This window comes from Argopecten irradians, chromosome 16, assembly GCF_041381155.1.
Source record: "Argopecten irradians isolate NY chromosome 16, Ai_NY, whole genome shotgun sequence".
Classification (NCBI taxonomy): Eukaryota; Metazoa; Mollusca; class Bivalvia; order Pectinida; family Pectinidae; genus Argopecten; species Argopecten irradians.
In genome coordinates this window covers 4,780,237-4,805,195 of record NC_091149.1, presented here as the reverse complement: position 1 = coordinate 4,805,195, position 24,959 = coordinate 4,780,237, and the positions used below count along the sequence as shown (strand labels likewise).

Here is a 24,959-nt window from a genome sequence, read left to right as displayed (position 1 = left end):
TGACAGACGGTCTCTGATTGGTCGAAATTATCTGACGGAAGTTGTCTCGATTTCCTGTGTTTTCCCCGCGAAAGAAGAGTTATCTTTGGAGAAAAGATGAAAGCACTGGAATAATGTAGAAAATTATTATTTTTCTGTCTGATCGTCGAGATGGTAAGGGTTTTATCATATATTTATATTGAATCAACTGGTAGTCGGAAATGAGAGTTGGGCTATTCAGACAAAATGAATCGCAATGGCCGCCGCCTGCCGCAACCCCCCCCCCTTGCATCCCGGCCAATTTGTTATTGTTTTAGAAAATGTCCATTATGTACAATATAACAGTAGATGACGAATTTTTTTATATGTGATGCTGGTTGAACGATATTCTTAGAACTTTATTATCACATTATAATTATTTGGTTGACCACCAAATTCTAGATTTTAGCATAAGTCCGTTATATTTTAAGGGGACCGAAATGTCTAATTAAATTAATATTTCTCGTACCCACGTGGGCTATTCGAATACAATATATATATATTTATTTATATCATCAAATTATGTGCATAATATTCATTTTGTGAACTGATTAAAAATCAAAGTTGAGCGCAAAAAAAATCCCATGAACATTAATTTTATTTCCCCTGAATAAAATTTCCTGGAAAAAATATAAAATAAGAAACTTTTACAAACACCTGAGTTTTATGATGGACTGTATGTGGTATTTGTCTTTTTTTTCGTTTAAAATATAACGAAGGCAATTGAATCTTGTTACATTTCCATTTTAAGCTGTATGATGTATACAACAGAAATATAACACATTCTAATTAATTGAAAAAAATGCTTTTAATATTTTATCTGCTTCAGCTGTTGCGTGACCCCTTTTCTTGTGATCCAGGGTGTAACATTACAACATACTATCGGTAGATTGCGATTGAATGAATCTCTATCAACTTGAAGTTTCAAGTGTATCTTAATTGGACTAAAATGATGTACTCATGCATGATCATATAGGTTTGATTCAGTAACAGACTAACACACATAAAATGTAACTTTTTCCATTTTGTTTAATAAAAAAGCAAACACGGACATTGTTCTTGGTCAGGATCGGCAGTGTGTCAGATTTGATACTGGCACTAGTAAGTGAAGGGAAGTAACTCTAAAAAACCAACATTGAACTAGATGTAAGACATGCCGACCAATTCATTAAATGGAATTAAATAGAATTCAAAATGCAATGCTATTGCAATTGTGTTTTCTCCAATAGCAATGTGTAGCAGGCAAGGAGAAAATATAGCGGTCAGACCGGAATTCAAACCCAGGACCTCTGAGCACTAGCTGATCATGAAATGCTCTACCGCTGATATACTTGGTCACTGATGATTGACTCAATCCGGTTCTACTACATGGTCAGTTTTGGTGATAATCACACCTATCCAGGATGTCCTAGATCACAATAATTTTGTTTACAATTGAAGCTAATTATAATAATTGATCCCAATAAATAAACGCCATATTTGGTATGATAGGTGATGAAATGGGATGTCGGTAAGAAGTATGCCTGCCAAGGTCAAGTAAAGCAGAGAGGGATTACAATAGGATCAGGGAAATGGAAGACTGGAAGTGTTTGTGTCCACTTTGTGAATGGCCGATGGAAACTGGAAGTCTTTTACTGTACGGCGCCAAACAAATCTGTCATCTCAACTGAGGTAATGATTACTCAAATAATATTTGACTCAAAATAAAAATTGTAATATTTATATGTACATGTGTCACAATAAGTTTAACTAAATGTTGAACTCAATTGGTGTAATCAGAGTTTATGTTAACATTCCTAGTTTGCTTTTCCCCATTTTCTTTTCATTGCCCTGTAACAAAATTTCATGTTTCATTCATGTTACAAGTATATCAAGTTAAAATAAATCAGTATTTGTAAAGAAGTTGTTTTTAGAAAAATAGCAGAAAAAATAAGATTTGAATTTTTGAATTCATTTTTGATTTATACACCATTTATTTGATTGACAAGAAAAAAATAACGTGGTAAATATTTGGTATCAGTGTTGTGGCTCTTATGTGATATCATCTGTGACTGAATTATTAACACAATTGTCCAAATGTTTGATTTTCTTTGTAGGTGAATAAAACAAATATTGAAGGAGTTATCTGTAAAAATCAACTCGTTATCAACCTGAGAAACAAATCTGAACATTCAGCTATCCAGTTTAAACCTGAGGGCAGTGTGAATGGAACGCAATTTTCTCAACCAATGTCTGTGATAGACCAACTGATTAAAGACATCTGTGCTGGAAAAGCAGGTATATCCTTATTCTTCTCTATATGGCTATTTTAGCTTAAATGTTAAATTTTATTTGAAAAAAAAAGCTTCACAGAAAATTCTCTAAGTATTCTTCTGTTTGCTTTTTCTGTATCCTGTATATTATGGTTAGGCCAAATAAAAAAATATTCTTGTTTCCAGTAAAACCCTTTAAAAATGAAGGGTCAGTAGGTAGGGATTTTTTTTTTTTTTTTTTTCCTTTTAATATTTTTTCTCTTTATCCCAGTTTCTTGCAGTGAAAAACTGAAATAGACTTTATTCAACCTTATATAAACCATGGATTTGAATCCTAGGGAATTATTGGTGTCTTAAATTTACAGAATTTGTACCAAAATTTCTGATTTTGTGCAAAACCAAACAAAATTTAGGTTTATATTTGTTTGCTTGAGGACAAAACTGATAAAAAGTTTATGAGTAGGCACTGATTTTTTAGGGTCAGTCGGGTTACCGGAAACACAAATATTTTTTCGTATGGCCTTATTTGCCCTTGCATGTAAGTATCAATGTGACAATTATTTCAGGTGGTGATAATTCAAGAGAGCACTTTGTCTTCAGTTTAAATTATTAACTTGTTCACCCTTGAAGACACATTTAGACTCTCCTATATCAAGGTTTAGAACAGTTCATTATAAAATTTTAGGGGTGAATGAGTTAAAAAGATCATTTACAATCAATGATGTCTTAACACGACCATGATTTCTGGGGATATAAATAGTTATAATTAGGACTGTGGATTGTCTAACATGTGGCGATCCGATCCACGATTCAGGGTTGACGATTCACAGATCGGACCACGAATCACCAGTTAGATACAAGCAAAAGATTCAATTGAAGTAAAACTGTTTGTATTGATAATGAAACCAATTTTAGCAATTTTACATTATATCATTAAGCAATAGAGTTACAGGTGAAGTACAGCAGGATTCAGGCACAGCTGTAACTGTAAAAAAATCAAATCATTTGAATTTTGAAATAACGTCATCTCAAAAATACTACTGCACATCAATAACGGCATGAATCAAAGCCAAACCATCTGTGAACAGGTACACTGTATATAAATTATCATGGTAAGGCATAAATCACCATATCAAAACATTTCATTGTTACTTTTATTTTGGTCAAATACAGAAAAACATTGAAATTAAGAAAAAAAATATTTAAAATCTATAAGAGTAGTTACAATTTACTTTGGTTCTAGGCCTATAGTTTTTATTTTTAATCAGGTGATTTATGATTTTGACTCATAATTAGCCTACCTTTCGTTTTTGACATGGGGTTCACATCTACAGTACTCAGTTGCCTAATATAATATATTCGTATTTTTAGATATTTCCGACCCGTAAGGAAAACAAAATTGATAATATTCTTTTGCATCTCTAGAAGTCAATAATTATATTTTATCATTATTATTTTATGAAGAATTCACAACATTGCATCGAAGCGTGGGTACGAAAATAACATGTTGCTAGCTTTACTTCACGCAGCTCTTGTGTACTTCCGGTCTACTTCAAAGTAAAAACATCGATGATATTCAGACTTTAGTGTACATTCCGTCACATTTTTGAGCAATGACAGCATTAAAGAAGGTATTATTTTTTTGCTTTTGAAAGATCACGATCCACAAATATCAGGAGTAACGAATATTCGTATCCGATCTTTCTCAATAATTCGTGAATACTCGAGTACTCGGATACTCGTAACAGCCCTAGTTATAATACGATGTAAATATTGTGATTGTAGCGTCTGACAGTCAACAGAACGCCGCTACAGTGTGTGTTAATGGTTGGTCACAAACTGGTACAAAGACACCTTCTAAACTGGGACTTGCAAAGGACTCCAACTTTACAAGGTATTACTAGTAAACATTATCGGACTATCTGTGACTTAGTCATTGAAATGCCCTATTTTGAGGGACGTTGGTGTGGCACAGTGGTGTAACCTGCTGGTTTGTTTGGCCAGGTGGTTATGTGCCGTAGATAGCAAGTTTGAAGGCCAAATAGGACAAGAGTCATAAAACTGTCTTCCATCATCACATTTGTTTCCAAGATATGTATAATTATTTACACAATACATGGTATACATATACACTGTTGATCGGTGGGTTTCATATTTGAATTTCCTGTCATAATTATTCTTAGTTGGTAGTCATATAACTTATTAAAAGGCCACTATCTTTCCGAAATGGCTTTTAATTCTTAAAATTGGAATGTGAAATGAGATTGATAATTTTGAAGAAACACAAAAGTTATTAACTTACCGTTACTACTACACGTATCATCACCTTCGAATTCTGAACAATTTGATTTAAAAAATAAATTGTTAATTTTCATAATGCAGGTCGTCTTATGTTTCCCGCCGGTGTCTTAAATACCGCACGGTAGATGACTATCACTGTGCCAGACGGCAAAACAGTGAAATGACTCTCCACTGTTGTCTTATATTACACAGTAAATCTTGCATATGCTTGGTGTTGTAACCTCATCTTAGGCAATCGATACATATTTTCTGATGTTATTAACGTTTTAAAGAAACTTTTTATGTTTTGCTCCGGTAGTGGGCCTTTAAATATCATTATATGTAAACTTATGTCCAGCATGCTTTTAGATCAATTGTTTGAAAAGCGGTGGCTAATTTGGAGCATATATGATAGCATTCAAACATTACTGGTTTCAAAATTTCAAGTTAGTTTAAAAGAAGATATTTTAATTGTAAATTAGTTATATCAAGATTATTTAGAAGAAAAGTATCATGATTAGATTTAGACCCTGTTATGATTTCAGTGTGAAGAAGAAACCAGAAGAGATATCGTTGTTTGAAGATACAGACGATGAAAATGAGTTCAAAGAAAACCAGAACAGGTAAAACATGTTTTAGGAACATGATTGATTTCCTAAATGTCTATAAAATACTCATGTTATCATAAATACATCCTTGATACTCCAGGGGTTACTAACACTGCTTTGATATCAGATGATAAACCAATTAAACAAAAAAATTTAACTTTTCCTAAACCATCAATAAAAAGACAGCAAGCTTATACAATTTATAGTTACAGGTTTTGATAGCTGTACAACTGTTATTTAACGTTTATGCCATCATTTTGTTTAACAAAGGCCAGGTTTCTAAGGAGAAGTTATAGGTTTCGTTAGCTGTACAACTGTTACTCAATGTATATGACATAATTTTGTTCTACAGAGGCCAGGTTTGTAAGGAGAAGAGCCAGAAGTATCTACAGAATGGAATGGAGAAGGCCCGTAATCACCTCCAACAGATTGAGACCTCAGGATTCTACAGTAGTTCAACTACCTCCACTCCTCGTAGTTACGGGGCTTTTGCAATGTCAAGGTATTCTAACTCAACTCCTCATATAGTTGTGGGGATTTCGCAATGTCAAGTTATTTGTATGCTATCCACCTCACGAACATTGATCTTCATGAACTTGTATTGGAATGGAAATAGTGAAGTTGAGTAGTAGCCATGAAAGAAAAAGTTGGCGTACTGTACTTTCCGATGTCCTCTTATAAATGTTAACTTTTAATAAAGTACACTTACTGGTATTTTTGATTGGCTAAGTCTGAACTTTAAGACGGTTTTTGACGTAAGATTGGTTTGTGATCTTGCCACCAAGATCCTGCTAAGTTTTAGTTAGTGCAGTCGTATGACTGTATCATAAAAATTTTGAAGTTGTATGAATATATCGTGTTGCAGTAATTTGAAGCGGACACCTGGTATGATGCCGGACCCAACTCTACAGAAAAGACCTCGTTTGTCTGACTCTATCAATTACACTTGGAACAAGTCTAATACCACTCCTTCTGGGAACAACCAGCTTCAAACCCAGCCCAAAAGTTTACAAGGGTAATTACTGTCCATGGTCCGGGGAAAAAAACAAAATTCATTTTTTTGCAGCTGAAGAATTCTTTACAGGATTAGCAGTATTAGATAATTTTGTTGAAAAAAATTCTTAACATAATAATACTGTCATTTGCATATTAAAGAGTTATCTCCCTTGATGATAGATATCGTTTGTGATATCATTATATTTTGAGCAAAAAAATGTTGTTTTTTTTCTGTATTTCATAAATATCATTTGAGATATTGTCAGATAATTATCCCCCACCCAACGAAGTTGGCGGGGATATACAAATGGGTTCCGTCCGTCCGTCCGTCCGTCTGTCTGTCCGTAGGAATCGTTTCCGGAGCATAACTCTAAAACCAGAAGAGATATTTTCACGAAACTTCATACACACATTGGTCTTATGGTCTAGTAGTGCCTTTTGCTATTTTTAGGCTTTCATTTTTTGCATTTTTTCCGTAACCATGGAAACATTGCTGAAAATATATTTTTGTACCAGGTTCATTCCGGAGCATAACTCTAAAACCAGCAGAGATATTTCCATGAAACTTCATAGACACATTGTTCTTATGGTCTAGTAGTGCCTTTTGCTATTTTAAGGTTTTCATTTTTTGCACTATTTCCGTAACTATGGAAACATTGCTGAAAATATCATATTTTTGTACCAGGTTCGTTTCCGCAGCATAACTGGAAAACCGGTTGAGATATATGCACGGAACTCCATAGGCACATTAGTCTTATGGTCTAGTAGTGCCTTTTGCTATTTTTAAGGTTTTCACTTTTTGTACTTTTTTCTGTAACCATGGAAACATTGCTGAAAATGGCAGATTTTTGTGTAAGAATCGTTTCCGGAGCACAACTCTAAAACCAGCAGAGATATTTCCATGAAACTTCATTGACACATTTTATGTAGGACTTCTAATTTTGTATTATGCTTTACTTTTTATTTAATATGCATGCAGTAAAACTCAGATATATCAAACTCAATTACTATGAACATTCACTTAATTCCTATGTAACTCGTTGCTGTTTAAAACAAATCAAAAATCACACTTTTAGCTGCTGAACTTTGTTAAAGCTAAGATCAATTCTGGTATTTTTCAAAGAAGCAAATATTTTCAAAGTTGGTTTCACTTTGTTAAAAAAAAACATAAATATGTTTTGTATATATTCTTCAATTGCAGTTGGGTTTTAATACCTATACTCTTACTAGCATATAAAATTAATGCATGAATTGATTTAGTTCTCCAGTGGCGGGGGATCTGAATGACTATGTCCTTGTTGAGTGTCTAAATTACCTACCTACAAAAAATAGCTAAAACAAGTACTTATTTATTGCATTTGAATGGATAGAAATATTATACCCAGAAACTTTTACATGACGGTACATTAAACTCGTAGAAATATTAAGACAATTTCATGTCCCAATTCATATTGTTTTCCCATATTTGGAATTTCCAGCAAAAAATGATGCTAAATTAATTGACAGTCAAGTCAGAGAAACTTTTATTTTCTACTTCAGGTTCTCAAACCTCGGGAATACATGCTACATGAATGCAATTCTACAGTCACTATTCTGCCTGGATACATTTTCCAACGATTTACTATTCTCCAATAGCCGAGTGATGAAGTCTCTCCATTCTCAGTCTCTCTACAGGTAATGTGTCCTCCTTTTATACCATTGTAAGGACAAACGATATATATGTCCCTTTCAAATTACAGTAAAACCACATTATCCCCCTGTGGACAGATCTATGGTAAATCCAAGGATTTGATTTAAAGTGTATAGTGGGCCCTCCATGATCCAAACCATTTGGAATGTAAACTTTCTGTACTGCTGGATTCTGTTTACTTGGTCAATAATGAAATCCAATCCGGGATATTTTCAGGGTTCTCACTAATTTTTTAATAGATGGTTGAAAATTAATAATAGGTTGTTGAGGGCCACAAAATAGTTCATATGATACAAATTTGAGCAATCAAGGTAAACTCGAAATGGCAAGCTAAGTGCTCTGAAGATCTTTCAAATAGGTCAATTTGGATATGACAAAATGACTTTGGTGAAGTAGAATTTACAGTTTCTGGTAACTGTGATGTCATATTTTGACGTCGCATTCACTAAAAATTGGGACTAATTGACGGTAAATAGACTAAATACTTAAGCCATATTGTCTACCCACAATGTTTTGGTATCTCGAAACTCCTGTATTTAATCAATCACTCTTCGAAATAAAATACATTTATTTTGCTATTGTGTAATTTATAAGTTTAATCTCTCTGAGATTCATGGCAAAATAATGTTTTCCATTCATAAGAGTTGAAACATCTGACAGAAATGTTTGTTTGAATTGCAGTGCTCTGTATAAACTACTCCGATCTCGGAGTAAGACTGTACCTGAACATGTGAGGCGAGACATGCTGCGAAACGTCAAGTCTGCAATATCCACAACTGCCAAAAGATTTTCAGGCTATCAACAACATGTAGGTTACTTTCTTGATAAAGTTATGAATTTTGATAGATGTTTATAAGCTTGGTAATTTTTTCAGAATTTAGTTTTCATCCTCTATCCTCCGCCATTGGACTGAATAGTAAAGCTGTCTGATTGTACACAACCAGTCTTTCACCTCTGAGCTGAACAGGCAACCTAACCTGTCCTGACATCTACAGATATCCTTCCGACTTAGGGCCGGCTGAACAGTCAACCTAACCTGTCCTGACATCTACAGATATCCTTCCGACTTAGGGCCGGCTGAACAGTCAACCTAACCTGTCCTGACATCTACAGATATCCTTCCGACTTAGGGCCGGCTGAACAGTCAACCTAACCTGTCCTGACATCTACAGATATCCTTCCGACTTAGGGCCGGCTGAACAGTCAACCTAACCTGTCCTGACATCTACAGATATCCTTCCAACTTAGGGCCGGCTGAACAGTCAACCTAACCTGTCCTGACATCTACAGATATCCTTCCGACTTAGGGCCGGCTGAACAGTCAACCTAACCTGTCCTGACATCTACATATATCCTTCCGACTTAGGGCCGGCTGAACAGTCAACCTAACCTGTCCTGACATCTACAGATATCCTTCCGACTTAGGGCCGGCTGAACAGTCAACCTAACTTGTCCTGACATCTACAGATATCCTTCCGACTTAGGGCCGGCTGAGCAGTCAACCTAACCTGTCCTGACATCTACAGATATCCTTCCAAACTTAGGGCCGGCTGAACAGTCAACCTAACCTGTCCTGACATCTACAGATATCCTTCCGACTTAGGGCCGGCTGAAAATTCAACCTAACCTGTCCTGACATCTACAGATATCCTTCCAACTAAGGGCCGGCTGAACAGTCAACCTAACCTGTCCTGACATCTACAGATATCCTTCCGACTTAGGGCCGGCTGAACAGTCAACCTAAACCTGTCCTGACATCTACAGATATCCTTCCGACTTAGGGCCGGCTGAACAGTCAACCTAACCTGTCCTGACATCTACAGATATCCTTCCGACTTAGGGCCGGCTGAACAGTCAACCTAACCTGTCCTGACATCTACAGATATCCTTCCAACTTAGGGCCGGCTGAACAGTCAACCTAACCTGTCCTGACATCTACAGATATCCTTCCGACTTAGGGCCGGCTGAACAGTCAACCTAACCTGTCCTGACATCTACAGATATCCTTCCGACTTAGGGCCGGCTGAGCAGTCAACCTAACCTGTCCTTACATCTACAGATATCCTTCCAACTTAGGGCCGGCTGAACAGTCAACCTAACCTGTCCTGACATCTACAGATATCCTTCCGACTTAGGGCAGGCTGAACAGTCAACCTAACCTGTCCTGACATCTACAGATATCCTTCCAACTTAGGGCCGGCTGAACAGTCAACCTAACCTGTCCTGACATCTACAGATATCCTTCCGACTTAGGGCCGGCTGAACAGTCAACCTAACCTGTCCCCGACATCTACAGATATCCTTCCGACTTAGGGCCGGCTGAACAGTCAACCTAACTTGTCCTGACATCTACAGATATCCTTCCGACTTAGGGCCGGCTGAGCAGTCAACCTAACCTGTCCTGACATCTACAGATATCCTTCCAACTTAGGGCCGGCTGAACAGTCAACCTAACCTGTCCTGACATCTACAGATATCCTTCCGACTTAGGCCGCTGAAACAGTCAACCTAACCTGTCCTGACATCTACAGATATCCTTCCAACTTAGGGCCGGCTGAACAGTCAACCTAACCTGTCCTGACATCTACAGATATCCTTCCGACTTAGGGCCGGCTGAACAGTCAACCTAACCTGTCCTGACATCTACAGATATCCTTTCCGACTTAGGGCCGGCTGAACAGTCAACCTAACCTGTCCTGACATCTACAGATATCCTTCCGACTTAGGGCCGAATGTTCTAACTATCTGACATTAAAGGGCTGTTCTCCAGTCCACAACAGGGCCAAATGGTTGACTATCTGAAATTTGAATGGTCAAAGTGTCTGAAATCTACAAAATGAAAGTACTCTCATGTGTTATGTAGTAAACCTAGAAGTGAACTTGTTGATAGGCAATCATTTTCTAAATAACAGAAAAAGTTTTACTGTTGGTGATATTCCAGGACGCCCACGAGTTCCTTGGTCAGGTTTTGGACCAGCTGAAGGAAGAAGTGACAAAGGTTGCGAGCTCCACCCCCAGTCCTCACAGAGACGAGTCGGACACAGATACACAGTACATCAACCCCACTGTACAGAACTTTGAGATGGAGGTCCTTCACTCGATCACATGTCTCAAGTAAGATCTCAAGTTGTGTTAATCCTCAAATCTTCTCTGCACACATTGATCGGAATTATAGTTTCTGTAAGCTATCCCCAACCCTCAAATCGTTTTCTACACATAGATCAGAACTATTATTTAAGGCTTCGCCGGGGTTACATAATTTACACGTGCTCCATTATCATTATACCCTCATTACCTCAACAAAATAAACATCTATTCCTTATATTTACAGTTTTTCAAGTAAATGAATATTATTTTTTCTCTCCCATCATCGTCAACGAATTCGATTGAACAGTTGATTGGAATCGAGTCATTCATATGCTCCCGCCAAAAGTGGGGTCATGACCCCACGTTGCTACACCATTGACTATTCAAGTAACAATAGAATCGCCGCGCGTGTTGTGCTAACATTATACACTGATAAAGATAATACTAGAAAGCATGATTATTGAGTCCATGTCAATGCAAACTGTAAATATTATATTATAGCTTCTCAGTGTTATCTTCTTTTCTCAAATCTTTTTCTACACGCTTTGATCAGAAATTGAATTAAAATTTTATCCCTGTTCCTCCTTAAATATGTCTCTACACAGACGGGGATTATATCAATATTAATTTCATAACGTGAGAGATGTTTTCTAGGTTAGCTTTTTCCAGATTTTGTATACTTTCAATATTTGAAATTGGAAATATGAATTAAAACTCTTGCATCAATACATATAAGGTACACTGAAGACTCTTTCCAATTGGGACTTGCCCCTTAGAATCAATGCAATTGACACCGTCTGATAGAAAAGTCCACTTGAAAGTAAAGTAGATGGGTGTGTAAAGGTCATCAGAACATGACCTAATGACCTCTTAATGACCTCTTAAAATAATGTCGTTAGATCCCCTAGGAAGTGAACTGAGGATGAAGGCCAGTAGTTGAAACCAAGTGATTTGAACAGATCTAAGTTTGAACATTTTTGCTCTTTTACAATAAAACAAATTACAATTAAAGAAATTTCTTAAACTGGATTGAAAATAATGATCGCCAATCTAGAAGAATTAGGTGATGTCTTTTTTTAATCCAAGTAACATTTGTAATATATCTATAGCTATATATATATATATATGGGAAAATAGTGATGATTGATACCAATTAATCTGTTAATGTAATGTTCTCTTTCCAGTTGTCAGGAAGTGGTTACAAAAGCAGAGCAGTTTAATGACCTCTCTGTCGACATGCCAAGGCGAAGGTTGGTAGAACTCACAACATAATTTAAATTTGTTCAGTTCAAATTTGAAGGTTTTAAAGTCTTATGTTTTACTAAAAGTAAAAGTTGGTCTTAACCTTAAAATGAGAAAAATACATTGTAAACTTATTTAAAATAAAATGGTCTTGAGTATGACTGTTTGCAATATGTGCATCTGTTTTGCAGTTATGAAATGCTGGAAAAGTATAAAAAAAAAAAATATTCTTATTGTTCAATATAACTCAAAGGGGAGGCAAACTGCAAGCAAGGAGAAAAGTATTTTGTTAAAAGAAAACGCTTTCAAAAGTTTTAGTCAGTCAGTGATTTTATTTTTCATTTGACTTTAATTTAGATAATATTTTCTTTTTCTTATTAGGAAAAATGGTGATCCGTCTTCCATTCAGAATGCACTGGATTTATTCTTCCGATCCGAGTCCATAGAGTACACCTGTGAAAAATGTGGAAGTAATAAATCTGAGGTCACTCATAAATTTACCAGGCTTCCAAGGTAGGTGAAAGATATATATACTGGAGTCAAACCTATAAATAACGACCACCCTGAGGACAAAAATCCATACATTGAGACCACCCCAGGGGCAAAGTTCCACAAAGATATTTATCTCTATAGCCAAGTGGTCTTATATACAGGGTAAATTGGGTTGAAAATTTCGATTTTAGCACCCCAAGAAAGTGGTCTCATCAAACAGGTGGTTTTGCTGTATAATGTGTTTGATTACAGGGGGATGGCATCTCACACAGAGAAGTTAGAAATTAATGATTTTCAATTCATCTGTTGACATACATTTGGCTATTCTACAATTGGCACAATTAAAAATTTAGTATTACAAGAAAAAGGACAGCAGGGGAGTTGCCTGTCTGACTTCCCCATGTAGCATTCCATTTTCATGATAGGGACATTTATCTTTTAAAGACCATTTTTGTACTATTAAAAATTATATTTTAATTATGATTTAATTGCTGATGTTATTTTCTGTGTCTCTGATATTTACCTGATAATTTGTTTCAGGGTCCTTGTGCTCCACCTGAAGAGATACAACTTTGACCAGAGTTATATCAACACGAAGACGGCCCAGAGTATCAGTATCTCTCGCTTCCTGTCGTTAGACCCACACTGTGAGGAGACCACGTTTCCACCTTACCCGGCCCTGCTGCATTGTCCTGAGCAATATAAAACGTATGTACAGACCAATAATTGTCTTCTTACCTAATCATGCACCAATGTCGTGTCATTCCCTGAGCAATACAAAATGTACGTACAGGGCCCAATTTCATGAACATTCCTTAACTTTAAGGAATCCTTAAACTTAAATTTCCCCACCGGAAAGCATTACAAAGGTCAAGAAAAAAATCTTAAATTAAGGAGCCATCCTTAAAATCTGTATGGAAAATTTGAAGTTAAGCGATTAAATTTAAGGAATGTTCATGAAACTGGGCTGTAAAATACAAAACAAAAACAGACCAAACAAGTTGTCTACTTACCTAATAATGTACCAGTGTCTTGTCAAAATGAGATATACTGCACAACATGAAATATTCGTGGATACTTACTTTTTGTGAATTGTGTGGTCTCCAGATTTCAATGCAAAATAAATGATGATATCACATCATGATTTGACATGTATAATTTCTGAATTTAACCTTAAAGGCCCACTACCTTTCCGGAGCAAAACTTTAAAGGTTTCTTTAAAACATTAATAACAAAAGAAAATATATATCGATGGCTTAAGATGAGGTTACAACACCAAACATATGCAAGATTTCCTGTCTAATGTACGATAACAGTGGAGATTCATTTCGCTGTTTTGCCGTCTGGCGCAGTGATAGTCAACTACCGCGCAGCATTTAGGACGACGGCGGGAAACATAAAACGACCCGCGTTATGAAAATTAACATTTTATTTATTCTAATTAAACAGTTCCGAAGGTGATGATAAGTGTGCTGGTAAATGTATAGTTAATAACAAAATTATTGGTCTCGTTTTACACTCCTATTTTAAAAATTAAAAGCCGTTTCGGAAAGGTAGTGGCCCTTTAATGATAAACTTGAAGTGTTATAAATATATGTATTAACAGGGGTGTACAATTCTGAAAATTTTGCACTAGCCCAAGGGCTAGTAGCATCAATTTTTCACTAGCCCTGATCAGAAGTCTACTAGCCCTATTTTTTGTTAGTTTTTAGCTCACCTGGCCCGAAGGGCCGGTGAGCTTATGTCATGGCGCGGCGTCCGTCGTCCGTCGTCCGTCGTCCGTCGTCCGTCCGTCCGTCCGTCCGTCCGTCAACATTTCCTATAAATCGCTACTTGTCCTAGAGTTCTGCATGGATTGTAACCAAATTTGGCCACAAACATCCTTGGGGGAGGGGGAACAGAACTTGTATAAATTTTGGCTCTGACCCCCCGGGGGCATGAGGGGCGGGGCCCAATAGGGGAAATAGAGGTAAATCCTTTAAATCGCTACTTGTCCTAGAGTTTGGCATTGATTGTAACCAAAATCAGCCACAAACATCCTTGGGTGAAGGGGAACAGAACTTGTATAAATTTTGGCTCTGATCCCCCAGGGGCAGGAGGGGCGGGGCCCAATAGGGGAAATAGAGGTAAATCCTTTAAATCGCTACTAGTCATAGATTTCTGCATGGATTGGAACCAAATTTGGCCACAAACATCCTTGGGGGAAGGGAAACAGAACTTGTATAAATTTTGGCTCTGGCCCCCCGGGGGCAGGAGGGGCCGGGCCCAATAGGGGAAATAGAGGTAAATCCTTTAAATCGCTACTAGTCATAGAGTTCTGCATGGATTGGAACCAAATTTGGCCACAAACATCCTTGGGGGAAGGGAAACAGAACTTGTATAAATTTTGGCTCTGGCCCCCCGGGGGCAGGAGGGGCGGGGCCCAATAGGGGAAATAGAGGTAAATCCTTTAAATCGCTACTAGTCATAGAGTTCTGCATGAAATGTAACCAAATTTGGCCACAAACATCCTTGGGGGAAGGGAAACAGAACTTGTATAAATTTTGGCTCTGACCCCCCGGGGGCAGGAGGGGGCGGGGCCCAATAGGGGAAATAGAGGTAAATCCTTTAAATCGCTACTAGTCATAGAGTTCTGCATGGATTGAAACCAAATTTGGCCACAAACATCCTTGGGGGAAGGGGAACAGAACTTGTATAAATTGTGGCTCTGACCCCCCCGGGGGGGGAGGAGGGGCGGGGCCCAATAGGGGAAATAGAGGTAAATCCTTTAAATCGCTACTTGTCACAGAGTTCCGCATGGAATGTAACCAAATTTGGCCAGAAATATCCTTGGGAGAATAAGAACTGAGTTTGTATAAATTTTGGCTCTGGTCCCGGGGGGCAGGAGGGGCGGGGCCCAAGAGTGGAAATAGAGGTAAATCCTATAAATTGCTACTAGTCATAGAGTTCTGTATGGATTGTAACCAAATTTGGCCACAAACATCCTTGGGGGAACAGAACTTGTATAAGTTTTGGCGCTGGCCCCCCAGGGGCAGGACGGGTGGGGCCCAATAGGGGAAATAGAGGTAAATCCTATAAATCGCTACTTGTCCTAGAGTTTTGCTTGGATTGTGACCAAATTTGGCCACAAACATCCATGGGGGAAGGGGAACAGAACTTGTATAAATTTTGGCTCTGACCCCCTGGGGGCAGGAGGGGTGGGGCCTAATAGGGGATTTAGAGGTTAATATTAAAATTCCTTCAGAAAAGAAACAATGAACCTGTATTCAGAACATTACTTGGCATTACAAACCAGGTGAGCGATACAGGCCCTCTGGGCCTCTTGTTATATGTGCATTTTACTCGATCTGGATTTTTTACAAACCTGTACAGAACAAGTACATGTCTAACAGTGTGTTAAATACCATTCTGCTAATAAAGATATCGCACAGATTGTTTCACAGGTACCAGGTATTCATTTAGTAAAAACATTCTTGATTCAATATTGACAAGGCAACAATGCCATCACATGCAAAATACTTTAGATTTAAAATTATGGTTCTTATTTCACTCAGATATTTCCTTTAAAACTATCAGTAGAAAGAAAACATAATCCGTATATATCTAATAAAGTTTAACTTTGATATTAAAAGCTTAGCAGGAAAATGTAAAGTGAACAATCAGTATTTATTACCTACTGTTTTCATTTTTATAGGTATGATGAATTTAATAAATAGTACAGTTCATGAAAATTCTGTAAAAAAATCTTTAATTGAAACTACTGTTTTACTGAACACTTACCTATTTTCCCTAATTTTCTGAGCATTGAAAAAAACCTTTATCTAGTAACATTTGCATGATACATTCGTATTTGAATCAAATAATGCCATTTTCATATAGATTTATTCCAAGAACTACACAAAATCTATTTTACAATTTACTATGAAATATTTTGTAAATGATTATTAATTAGTACTGCTGATTTTCATTTACAAGTTTTCAATATATCATAAAAATATGCGAAAGATAGATGAAAATATGCAAAAATATTGTACCTATAATTATGAAACCATTATTAAAGTTATTTTGAAAAACATTCAGTGGGTTAATTTGTGTCAACTGTGTTAACTAAGCATACCTATGTATCTGCAAGTGTACATGACAACATTTTACCGTGTATTTTAATCACTTCAAAATGATTCGCTATCCATCTCACAGCAGTAGTACTTTCTGAATCCAACCCTCATATACTCACATTTATAACACTAAAATGATAATGATGCTAGATAATAAAACTGTCACTTCATAATTGATTCTTATCTAGAGTCAAGAAATCTAGATTTTCCCGTATCCTGTCTGTCAGCAACATCGGCAAACACATGGCCATCTGGGTCACTCAAGCGCTTAACTTTCATCAATTACATAACAAAACGTTTGATGCACCTAGATGAAGAATGTTATTTACGTTTGGGAACCACCTGTGGTATGCATCGATATCGTTTGCTTCAGTTTTGACGACACATTTACTGCTAGTAGAATTCTAATTGGCAATAAAAAGCTAAACTGCTGATTTACAACTGAAATTTCAATGTGAATATAGGATTTTAACAGAAATTTTCACTAGCCCACGGGCTAGTAATGATCGTGAAGCCACTAGCCCTGACCTGAAATTCACTAGCCCCGGACGTCGGGCTAGTAGAATTGTACACACCCCTGATTAACTTAATCCACAGACCTGACAAGACTCTGTCTTCTGAGGACAGTGCACCACGGCGACGATTACAGCTTGGCGACAGTTTCAGATTTAAGAAGACAAGACCACTGGAGGAGGACGAGAAGGAAGATGTAGCGACCAGTACACCCTTCAAAAAAGCCAAGATTTTTGATCTGGGGGTGAGTTAAGATTATTTAATGACCAGATTTTGTAAATTTCTGAATAAAAAAAAATAGCTTTAAAATGTACCTCTACTACAACCACAACACTTTCTTCAAGAAAAGATGTTAAGCAATGAACGTCAACAAAAAAAAGAAGATTATAAGTCTGCTCTAGTTGGTGTTTTCTACAAACACAGAGAATTAGAAATTTACTTCTAGTAATATTAGGTAAATTTCGAAACTCACCTTATGGCTTAATTACGTCAGAAAGAAACTTGGCTTACATTAGAGCTGAATTGAAATAACCTATATCATATATGGTTCTATAAGGCGAATCATATTTGGTACCCGTTAGTATGAAAAGAAGCTTCTATGACACAACATTCAATTCATAATATTCTAAGCTATTAACTACAAAATGTCCTTGTTTAATTGTCCGAATTGTAAACAAATCAAAATACAAAGTTTTATTTACAAATGCTTTGATAACTTGGTCAACATAAATCATTATGATGCAAAATTTCAATTCAACATCAAGTGAAATATGTTTGAATTATGCCGAATTGCTGTAGTATTTGTGCATGAAAATGATAAAAACCTAAAAGAAATTGTTGATGTTGGTTATTTAACATTTTTGAAATGTCTGCCATAAGCCATCACTTATGTTAGGCTCTGATGTAAGCTATCAGGTCAGTATCGCACTGACATAAGCCAAAGAGTGAGTTTGTGATTTACTGCGAGAGGATGGATATAGAATGGTAGCCTCTTTCTCTGTTGACAGGAGGACCACAGCATCAAAGCTGATATGCCTCTGATGATAGAGGATGCACCAGATGATGAAGAGGACAAGGATCTGGCTCGTGCCCTGGAACTCAGTCTTCAGGAGGCTAACGATCGCTCACAGGTTAGTTTTCAAGGCTGGAACTCAGTCTTCAGCAGGCTAATGATCGCTCACAGGTTAGTTTTCAAGGCTGAAACTCGGTCTTCAGGAGGCTAATGATCGCTCACAGGTTAGTTTTCAAGGCTGGAACTCAGTCTTCAGGAGGCTACTCGCTCACAGTTAGTTTCAAGGCTGATCAGTCTTCAGGGAGATCGCTCACGTTTTTTAGCTGGACTCGTCTTCAAGGATGACGCTCACAGGTAGTTTTCAAGGCTGGAACTCAGTCTTCAGGAGGCTAATGATCGCTCACAGGTTAGTTTTCAAGGCTGAAACTCAATCTTCAGGAGGCTAATGATTGCTCACAGGTTAGTTTTCAAGGTTGTTATAAATTTAACGATCTAGGATCTGCCTTGATATTTTTATGAAAATTTTTGATTTATGAAAAATACTGATGAGGTAATAATTCAGCATTGTCAGTCTCAACAAACACTGATGTTGCCTGGATTTGTACCATTCGCCTTCAGAATTAGTATTCCGTGCACTAGATTAACCCACCTTCTCAGTGATAGACATTCCAAGATGGAGGAGCAGATTGTTCACGATAGAAATCGTGTTCATTCTGCCTGAAAAAGTAAAATACATGACAAAAAGTTGCAATTGCTAATTACTTGACCCTCATGGTTTCTTCAATATAAAACAATATTAAAATTAAGAAAGGATCTACCAACTGCTTTTTGTCGTAACATATCAAATTCTGCTAACTTTATCATAGTTGCCGGAATCCAGAATCTGAGAGTTACAATCAAGTTGTTTTCTAGCCTAAACTATACTACTGGTTCATGAATGATACGACTTATTCAATCAATCTCTGATTACAGCATTATGTAGATGAGACCAAAGAGTCCGAGTTACAGAAGGCATTGGAGATGAGTCGAGCAGAGCAAGAGAAGGCGTCGAAATTTGATCATGGTAGGTACCTTTTTTACAATGGGTACATTTTGAATTTTCTTGAATAAATTTTAATATACTGTATATTAGGTTCAAAATTTAAGTGATTTAAAGTGAATTGGGGAAAATGAAATTTCAGCAATTTTTTCGCGATTTGGATATCAATGTTTACTATGATAAAAACATTTCTCATTATTTTGGGGATCAAATTTCCTCGACCAGAGCAATGTCCCATGAAATTGGCAAAACACCATCATATCTGCAAATTTAACCAGCTATACAGTATCATAAGATTTATTTTATAGGTTCATATTTCAGTGCTCAACGTGCAGCCCTGTCACAGTATTCTATTACAGTATTTGCATATTACAGAGTTATCTGCCCTTATGGGTAGGTATTGTTTGTGACGTCATGTGTTTGTGAGCGTAACCTCATACCTTTGGGGGAAAAAACGACGTGAATTGCGCTAACACAGTACTGACGTAACAATCGATATCTACCCGCAAGGGGGCTAACTCTGTAATAAGCAAAGATGAAATATTTGCAGTATGATCCCAACTTAATTTGAATAATAGAAACATGCTGTAACTATATAACTAGTTTGAATATAGAGTGGAAGTAATTAAGCATATCCATGCTGTATTTATACTCCCATTTATACTGAAACCATGCTGAAAATGCATAAATTGCCCAGGTTATAACAGAGCTTTTTCTCACTTTGGGAATGGGGCCTGTGGCTCTTAGTTTGGGAAAATGTGCGACAAAACCAAGATTTGGGAAAAAGTATGAAATTTAAAATAAAGATAACAAATAAGACTTTTTATTTTCAGTGTAGTTTATGTACTTTTCTGAAGCCAATTCACGAATATTTAAAGCCTTAGCCAACTAAGTTCATACAATGTTTTTGGATAGTCTTCAATAAACTTAGATTATGGGAAATTTAAGGCTTGAATTGGGAAAAATTAAAAGGATTTGCCATGGGGAATGGATTCAGCCCCAAATCAGGCTGAAGAAAGCCCTGTATCATGTCAAAAAAACATCTGTATTCCTTCTCATTTATGTCTTTCAAAGCATTTCTAGGTAATTTTAATCCTAATTCCAGATTACGGTAAGACCATCCAGAATATGTCAGAAGAGGAGCAAATGCGTCTGGCTATAGAGCAAAGTTTGATGGAAACAAGTCGCATCCCTCACATGGAGGAAACCTCGGAGGTTGAACATTACCACCAAACACCAGAGGACGACGATCTAGAAGGTGAAGCAGCCAGTAAGACGCCAGAGGAGGACGTGTATAGATCAGTTTCTTCACAGACTAGGGAACACAGCGTTAAAATAGACAAAACTTTGTTCTCAGGGAAAACTCTTCAAAAATCACCATTGTGTATCAGGAAGTCAAGCAATATTCAGGAAAAGAGCAGTATTGATGGGAAAGGGAGGTTGTCAGACGTCAAGTTGGATGTGATTGAGGAGGAAGTGGACAACGTTTTAGGTGAAACATCCACCTCTGAGGTAAACAGTGGACAGTGCATAGATCTTACTTCACCAGAGACTCCGAAGTCTTCTAAATCTGAATCATTGAGTGACTCTGTCACAACAAAATCTACACGAACCTGCCTCTTTGCGAAAGAAAAACCTGATAATAGTTTGAACAAGGAAGAGGAATTCAAAACCGAACTTGTTGAAAATTCAACTGATGATTTAAATAAAAAGTTTTCAAATCCGACGTCTGATAAATTGTGTGAAAGTACGATTAAAACTGATACTTCAGTCGAGTGTCCAGAGGTGAAGGGGGAGATAACTCTGGACAAAGATGGATTGTGTAATGGTCAGGCGGACGATTGTCCAGTTGTCGGTCAACCTGATAAGGTGGACGATACAGAGGATAAAGAATTGGCCAAGCTACTTTGTGAAGATGAAGACGGTAAGTTATAACACAGCTTAAATCTAAAGCAGCATGGTTTCTGCTTAATACAGGTCTGAATGAAAAATAAATTCCATGAAAAGCATTATATGAAGTCGAGGTATAAATTTTCAATAAAGAAATCTTTCTTATATTACATTAGAAATCTAAAGCAACACAAGTCATACTTAAAGTAGGTCTGATTTGATTATGTTTCCATGGAAAGCATTATACAGAGTTGAGGAATAAATCTACAATTAAGGAAACTTTCTCATTGCTAATATTACAGTAGAAATCTAAAGCAACATGATTCCTACTTTAAAAGTAGGTCTGAATAAATTTCATTTCCAGGGAAAGCATTGTAGGAAATTGAATGATAAATTTTCGATTGGGGAAACTTTCATTTGTGGTAGTACAGTAGAAATTCAAAGCAGCATGTTATCTGCTTTAATTAAGTCTGATCTTCAGTCAAGGGTTTCTCAGTGTGTCTAATTCCGTCTTTGCATATATATTACAGAGTTAGCTCCCTTGCGGGTAGGTATCGATTGTTACGTCATTATTTCGTGAGTGCAATTCACGTCGTTTTCTCCGAAAGGTATGACGTTACGCTCCCAAACACATGACGTCAAAGTCAATACCTACTCGCAAGTGCAGATAACTCAGTAATATGCAAATTCGGAATTGTACAGCAGAAATCTTAAACAGCACATTTTCCTGCTCAGAATGGGTTTTGAAAGGATAGGAAATTGTACATGTTCCTACTGAAATTGATGAAATGTCTGGCAATATCTTGTCATTTATTATTACAGTAATCCCCTGATGAGAGATTCAAACTACATTGATCTACATGTATTTCCTTAACTTTGTTTAATAAATATTAACAAATCGGGGCCATGTGGTCTAGATCTATAGTCAATAAATTTCAAAATTGGGAGAAAGTTATTCACAAGTGTTTGATTTATTGACAGATTTCCAGATGATGTTGCTGGAAGATAAAGAGAATGCTTATCCTGAACAGAAGGAAGCACAAACACAATCCGGCGAAGACACGGAAACCTATCTCGACCTTCCGATAGTGGAGAATGAGGTTTGTATTTAGGCTGTCCTTCTAGAAATGAGACCCATCCATTTCTTCTGATATAGTATCATTCATGTTGAGGACACCTTCAAATTCCATGGCTTCAATAACTCTTTATGAAACAAGTAATTCCTTCACAAAATAATGATATTCTTCTGCCTTTCTATTGTTGTCCTTATTGTTCAGGTTTAATCTTCTTGTTAGATAGTGTATTATACAGTTGTTGACTGGGATTGAGGGCAACAAATCATCTCAGGCCCGAAAACTCAGTCAATAATTGTTTTGTTATACCCATTGACCCAAAACAATGCATTGACGTCATGAACGGTAGGTGTCACGTCATTCTGGTCCAACAGCACATTTTAACAGTCAATTTTAACAGTTCTTGGACCACTCGACAGAACAGTTCATTTATTAGCCTTTTTGTCTATAGAGTTTATATTTAGAAAGTGTTTTAGAGGGGTATAACAATATACAATGTTAATTATTTCTTGTCTATACAGAAAGGTGACCTCCCGTACTCGTACAAGCTAGTGAGCATTGTAAATCATCAGGGTAGCACTTCTGTGGCAGGTAAGCTTAGGATTATTTTCTCCATCAGAAGGTCAAAGGTCAAGATGGAAAAAAAAAATAGAAATTGTGTTTCCAAGCAATACAGTTATTTATAAAATAAGTTCACTTGGGCCAACTTCAAACAATATTTTTGACTCTTTGCATATTGCTGTCCAGGCGATACATCCAAATCTGTGAATTTTTGTCTTGTTCTGTGTAATTTTGTACAGACTATCTGCTTTACTTTCAATATTCAGATGGTTTTTAAGGGGATACTATAAATTGTCCTGGTGATACATCCCAATCTGTGGATTTTTGTCTTGTTCTGTGTAATTTTGTACAGAATATCTGCTCGACTTTCAATATTCAGATGGTTTTTAAGGGGATACTATAAATGTTTATTGCTATGCAAATTAATTTATTGTTTGAGTGCCCTCCCCTGAATCTGATTCGTGTATTTCAGGGCATTACGTCACAGATGTTTATGATCTCAAGAAGGGCGGCTGGTTCAGTTGTGATGACTCTCACGTCACCAAATCTACAGAGGCCGAGGTACGCTCCAAACGCGAGAGGAGTGGATACATTTTCTTCTACCTTAGCAAGTAAGGCCATTAACTTTAAAGTTTATTTTAAATTGATTGCTAAACTAGTTAACTTATACTTGCGAAGGCCTGGATTTAAGTGGGCGAGGGGTTTTAGAGTGGGAGAAAACTACTGATCAGGCAGATGACCCCTGACCTTTTGAATTTCACACCTGAGCCAGAAATCACAATGGTTGGCTTGTGTTGAACCACAAAAGAAAAAGATTATCCCCCCCAAAAAAGAACCATTGAGATCAGTATTTCCTGATATTTTAAAAAATAAATAAGTTAAATCATACAAATACAGTAAAAATATGGTATTCATAAGTTTAACTGAAATTTCAAAAATTTTCAGAATTTGAAATGTATGAAATGCTTCTTGAGTTGCAATAACATTGCTCGTTTTAGTAAACACAGTATAAATCATCATTTTTCAGATGCGATTAAATTTCATGTATTTTGCAAGCAATAAGATACAAGAAAAAACTCTAAATCAAGAAATTAAATCGCTTGTGAAAATGCTTTATCCTAAAAAAAGTGAATATAAGTTGCTGAGAAAATAAGTTGGTGTACACTAGGTCTGTCATCCTCTATACACAAGGGGTTACAATCACTTACAATCTCTACACCCCTGGACTATCTTGTAGTAAAACTGGAGGTAACATAACAGAACAGGTAATTTGGTCGTTTAATGTGCATCAAAAGAGCTGTATAATGGTACACAGTGATTGAATGTGGCTTTGAAGTTGGGCTTTCTTCAACGGAAATCTTTGCAGGCCTGTGATTGGTTAAGACGTTTTCCCCTGAGCTGCCTTCAGTTTTACTATGAGATAGTCCAGGGGTGTAGAGATCGTAAGTGATTGGAAGCCCTGGAGTATCGAGTATGGGTCTGTTGGTGTGTCTGAAAACTAATTGATCGTTTTTGTGTATTTCAGGGATATATATGTGGATCTGAAAGATGAATTTGCCATTCAGAGCCAAAAAAGGAAGCAATAATAATTTAAAACTTTAATGTGATTTGTTTATATTTCTGATAATGTTGTAAATTGTATATTTAGTGGCAAATTAAAAAAATTGTTAGATTCTTATACTGGTGTTTTAATTCGATTTTTTATACCATGAACATTTTTGCATGTTAAAGTCATTCCGATGAAACATCCTCCCTATCAAAGAACTTTAGGTTTTGTGTAGTTATGCTACCACCTGTAGAATTTACTCAATGACATAAGCAATATTTCTTCACATGAAAAAAATATATGAATTTAACATCTGTAGAATTTACTCAATGACATAAGCAATATTTCTTCACATGAAAAAAATATATGAATTTAACATCTGTAGAATTTACTCAATGACATAAGCAATATTTCTTCACATGAAAAAAAATATATGAATTTAACATGAAATTCATGCGAGAATTTTTCTGGTGAAACTCACTTTTTTGCCCAGTTCACATGAAATTCACATGTAATTTTCACATGAAGAATTATTGCTTGTGAAG

At 36.6% G+C, this 24,959-nt stretch overlaps 1 protein-coding gene across 2 annotated transcripts; it reads left to right on the top strand.

The window, feature by feature from the left end:
* Nucleotides 1-20: 20 nt before the first annotated feature.
* Nucleotides 21-24,546, top strand: LOC138310629 (ubiquitin carboxyl-terminal hydrolase 37-like). 2 transcript variants are annotated; one of them, XM_069251911.1, is made up of 21 exons: nucleotides 21-153; nucleotides 1,510-1,689; nucleotides 2,115-2,295; nucleotides 4,056-4,164; nucleotides 5,096-5,173; nucleotides 5,511-5,660; nucleotides 6,024-6,173; nucleotides 7,694-7,828; nucleotides 8,526-8,652; nucleotides 10,786-10,958; nucleotides 12,116-12,181; nucleotides 12,555-12,686; nucleotides 13,206-13,373; nucleotides 17,378-17,537; nucleotides 18,301-18,423; nucleotides 19,278-19,368; nucleotides 20,450-21,268; nucleotides 22,216-22,334; nucleotides 22,829-22,898; nucleotides 23,341-23,479; nucleotides 24,394-24,546. In XM_069251911.1, exons 1-21 carry the CDS (start codon nucleotides 151-153, stop codon nucleotides 24,452-24,454), a joined length of 3,234 nt encoding a protein of 1,077 aa, XP_069108012.1. In that variant the 5' UTR covers nucleotides 21-150; the 3' UTR covers nucleotides 24,455-24,546. The 2 variants fall into 2 exon arrangements, with proteins under 2 accessions (XP_069108012.1, XP_069108011.1); XM_069251910.1 differs by having other exon boundaries at nucleotides 5,078-5,173.
* Nucleotides 24,547-24,959: the final 413 nt, after the last annotated feature.

Excerpts from the sequence above, each read along its gene's own strand:
- LOC138310629 (XM_069251910.1), top strand. Across the intron at positions 17,538-18,300 it reads CCAAGATTTTTGATCTGGGG|GAGGACCACAGCATCAAAGC; the intron begins GTGAGTTAAGAT and ends CTCTGTTGACAG. Across the intron at positions 18,424-19,277 it reads AGGCTAACGATCGCTCACAG|CATTATGTAGATGAGACCAA; the intron begins GTTAGTTTTCAA and ends CTCTGATTACAG.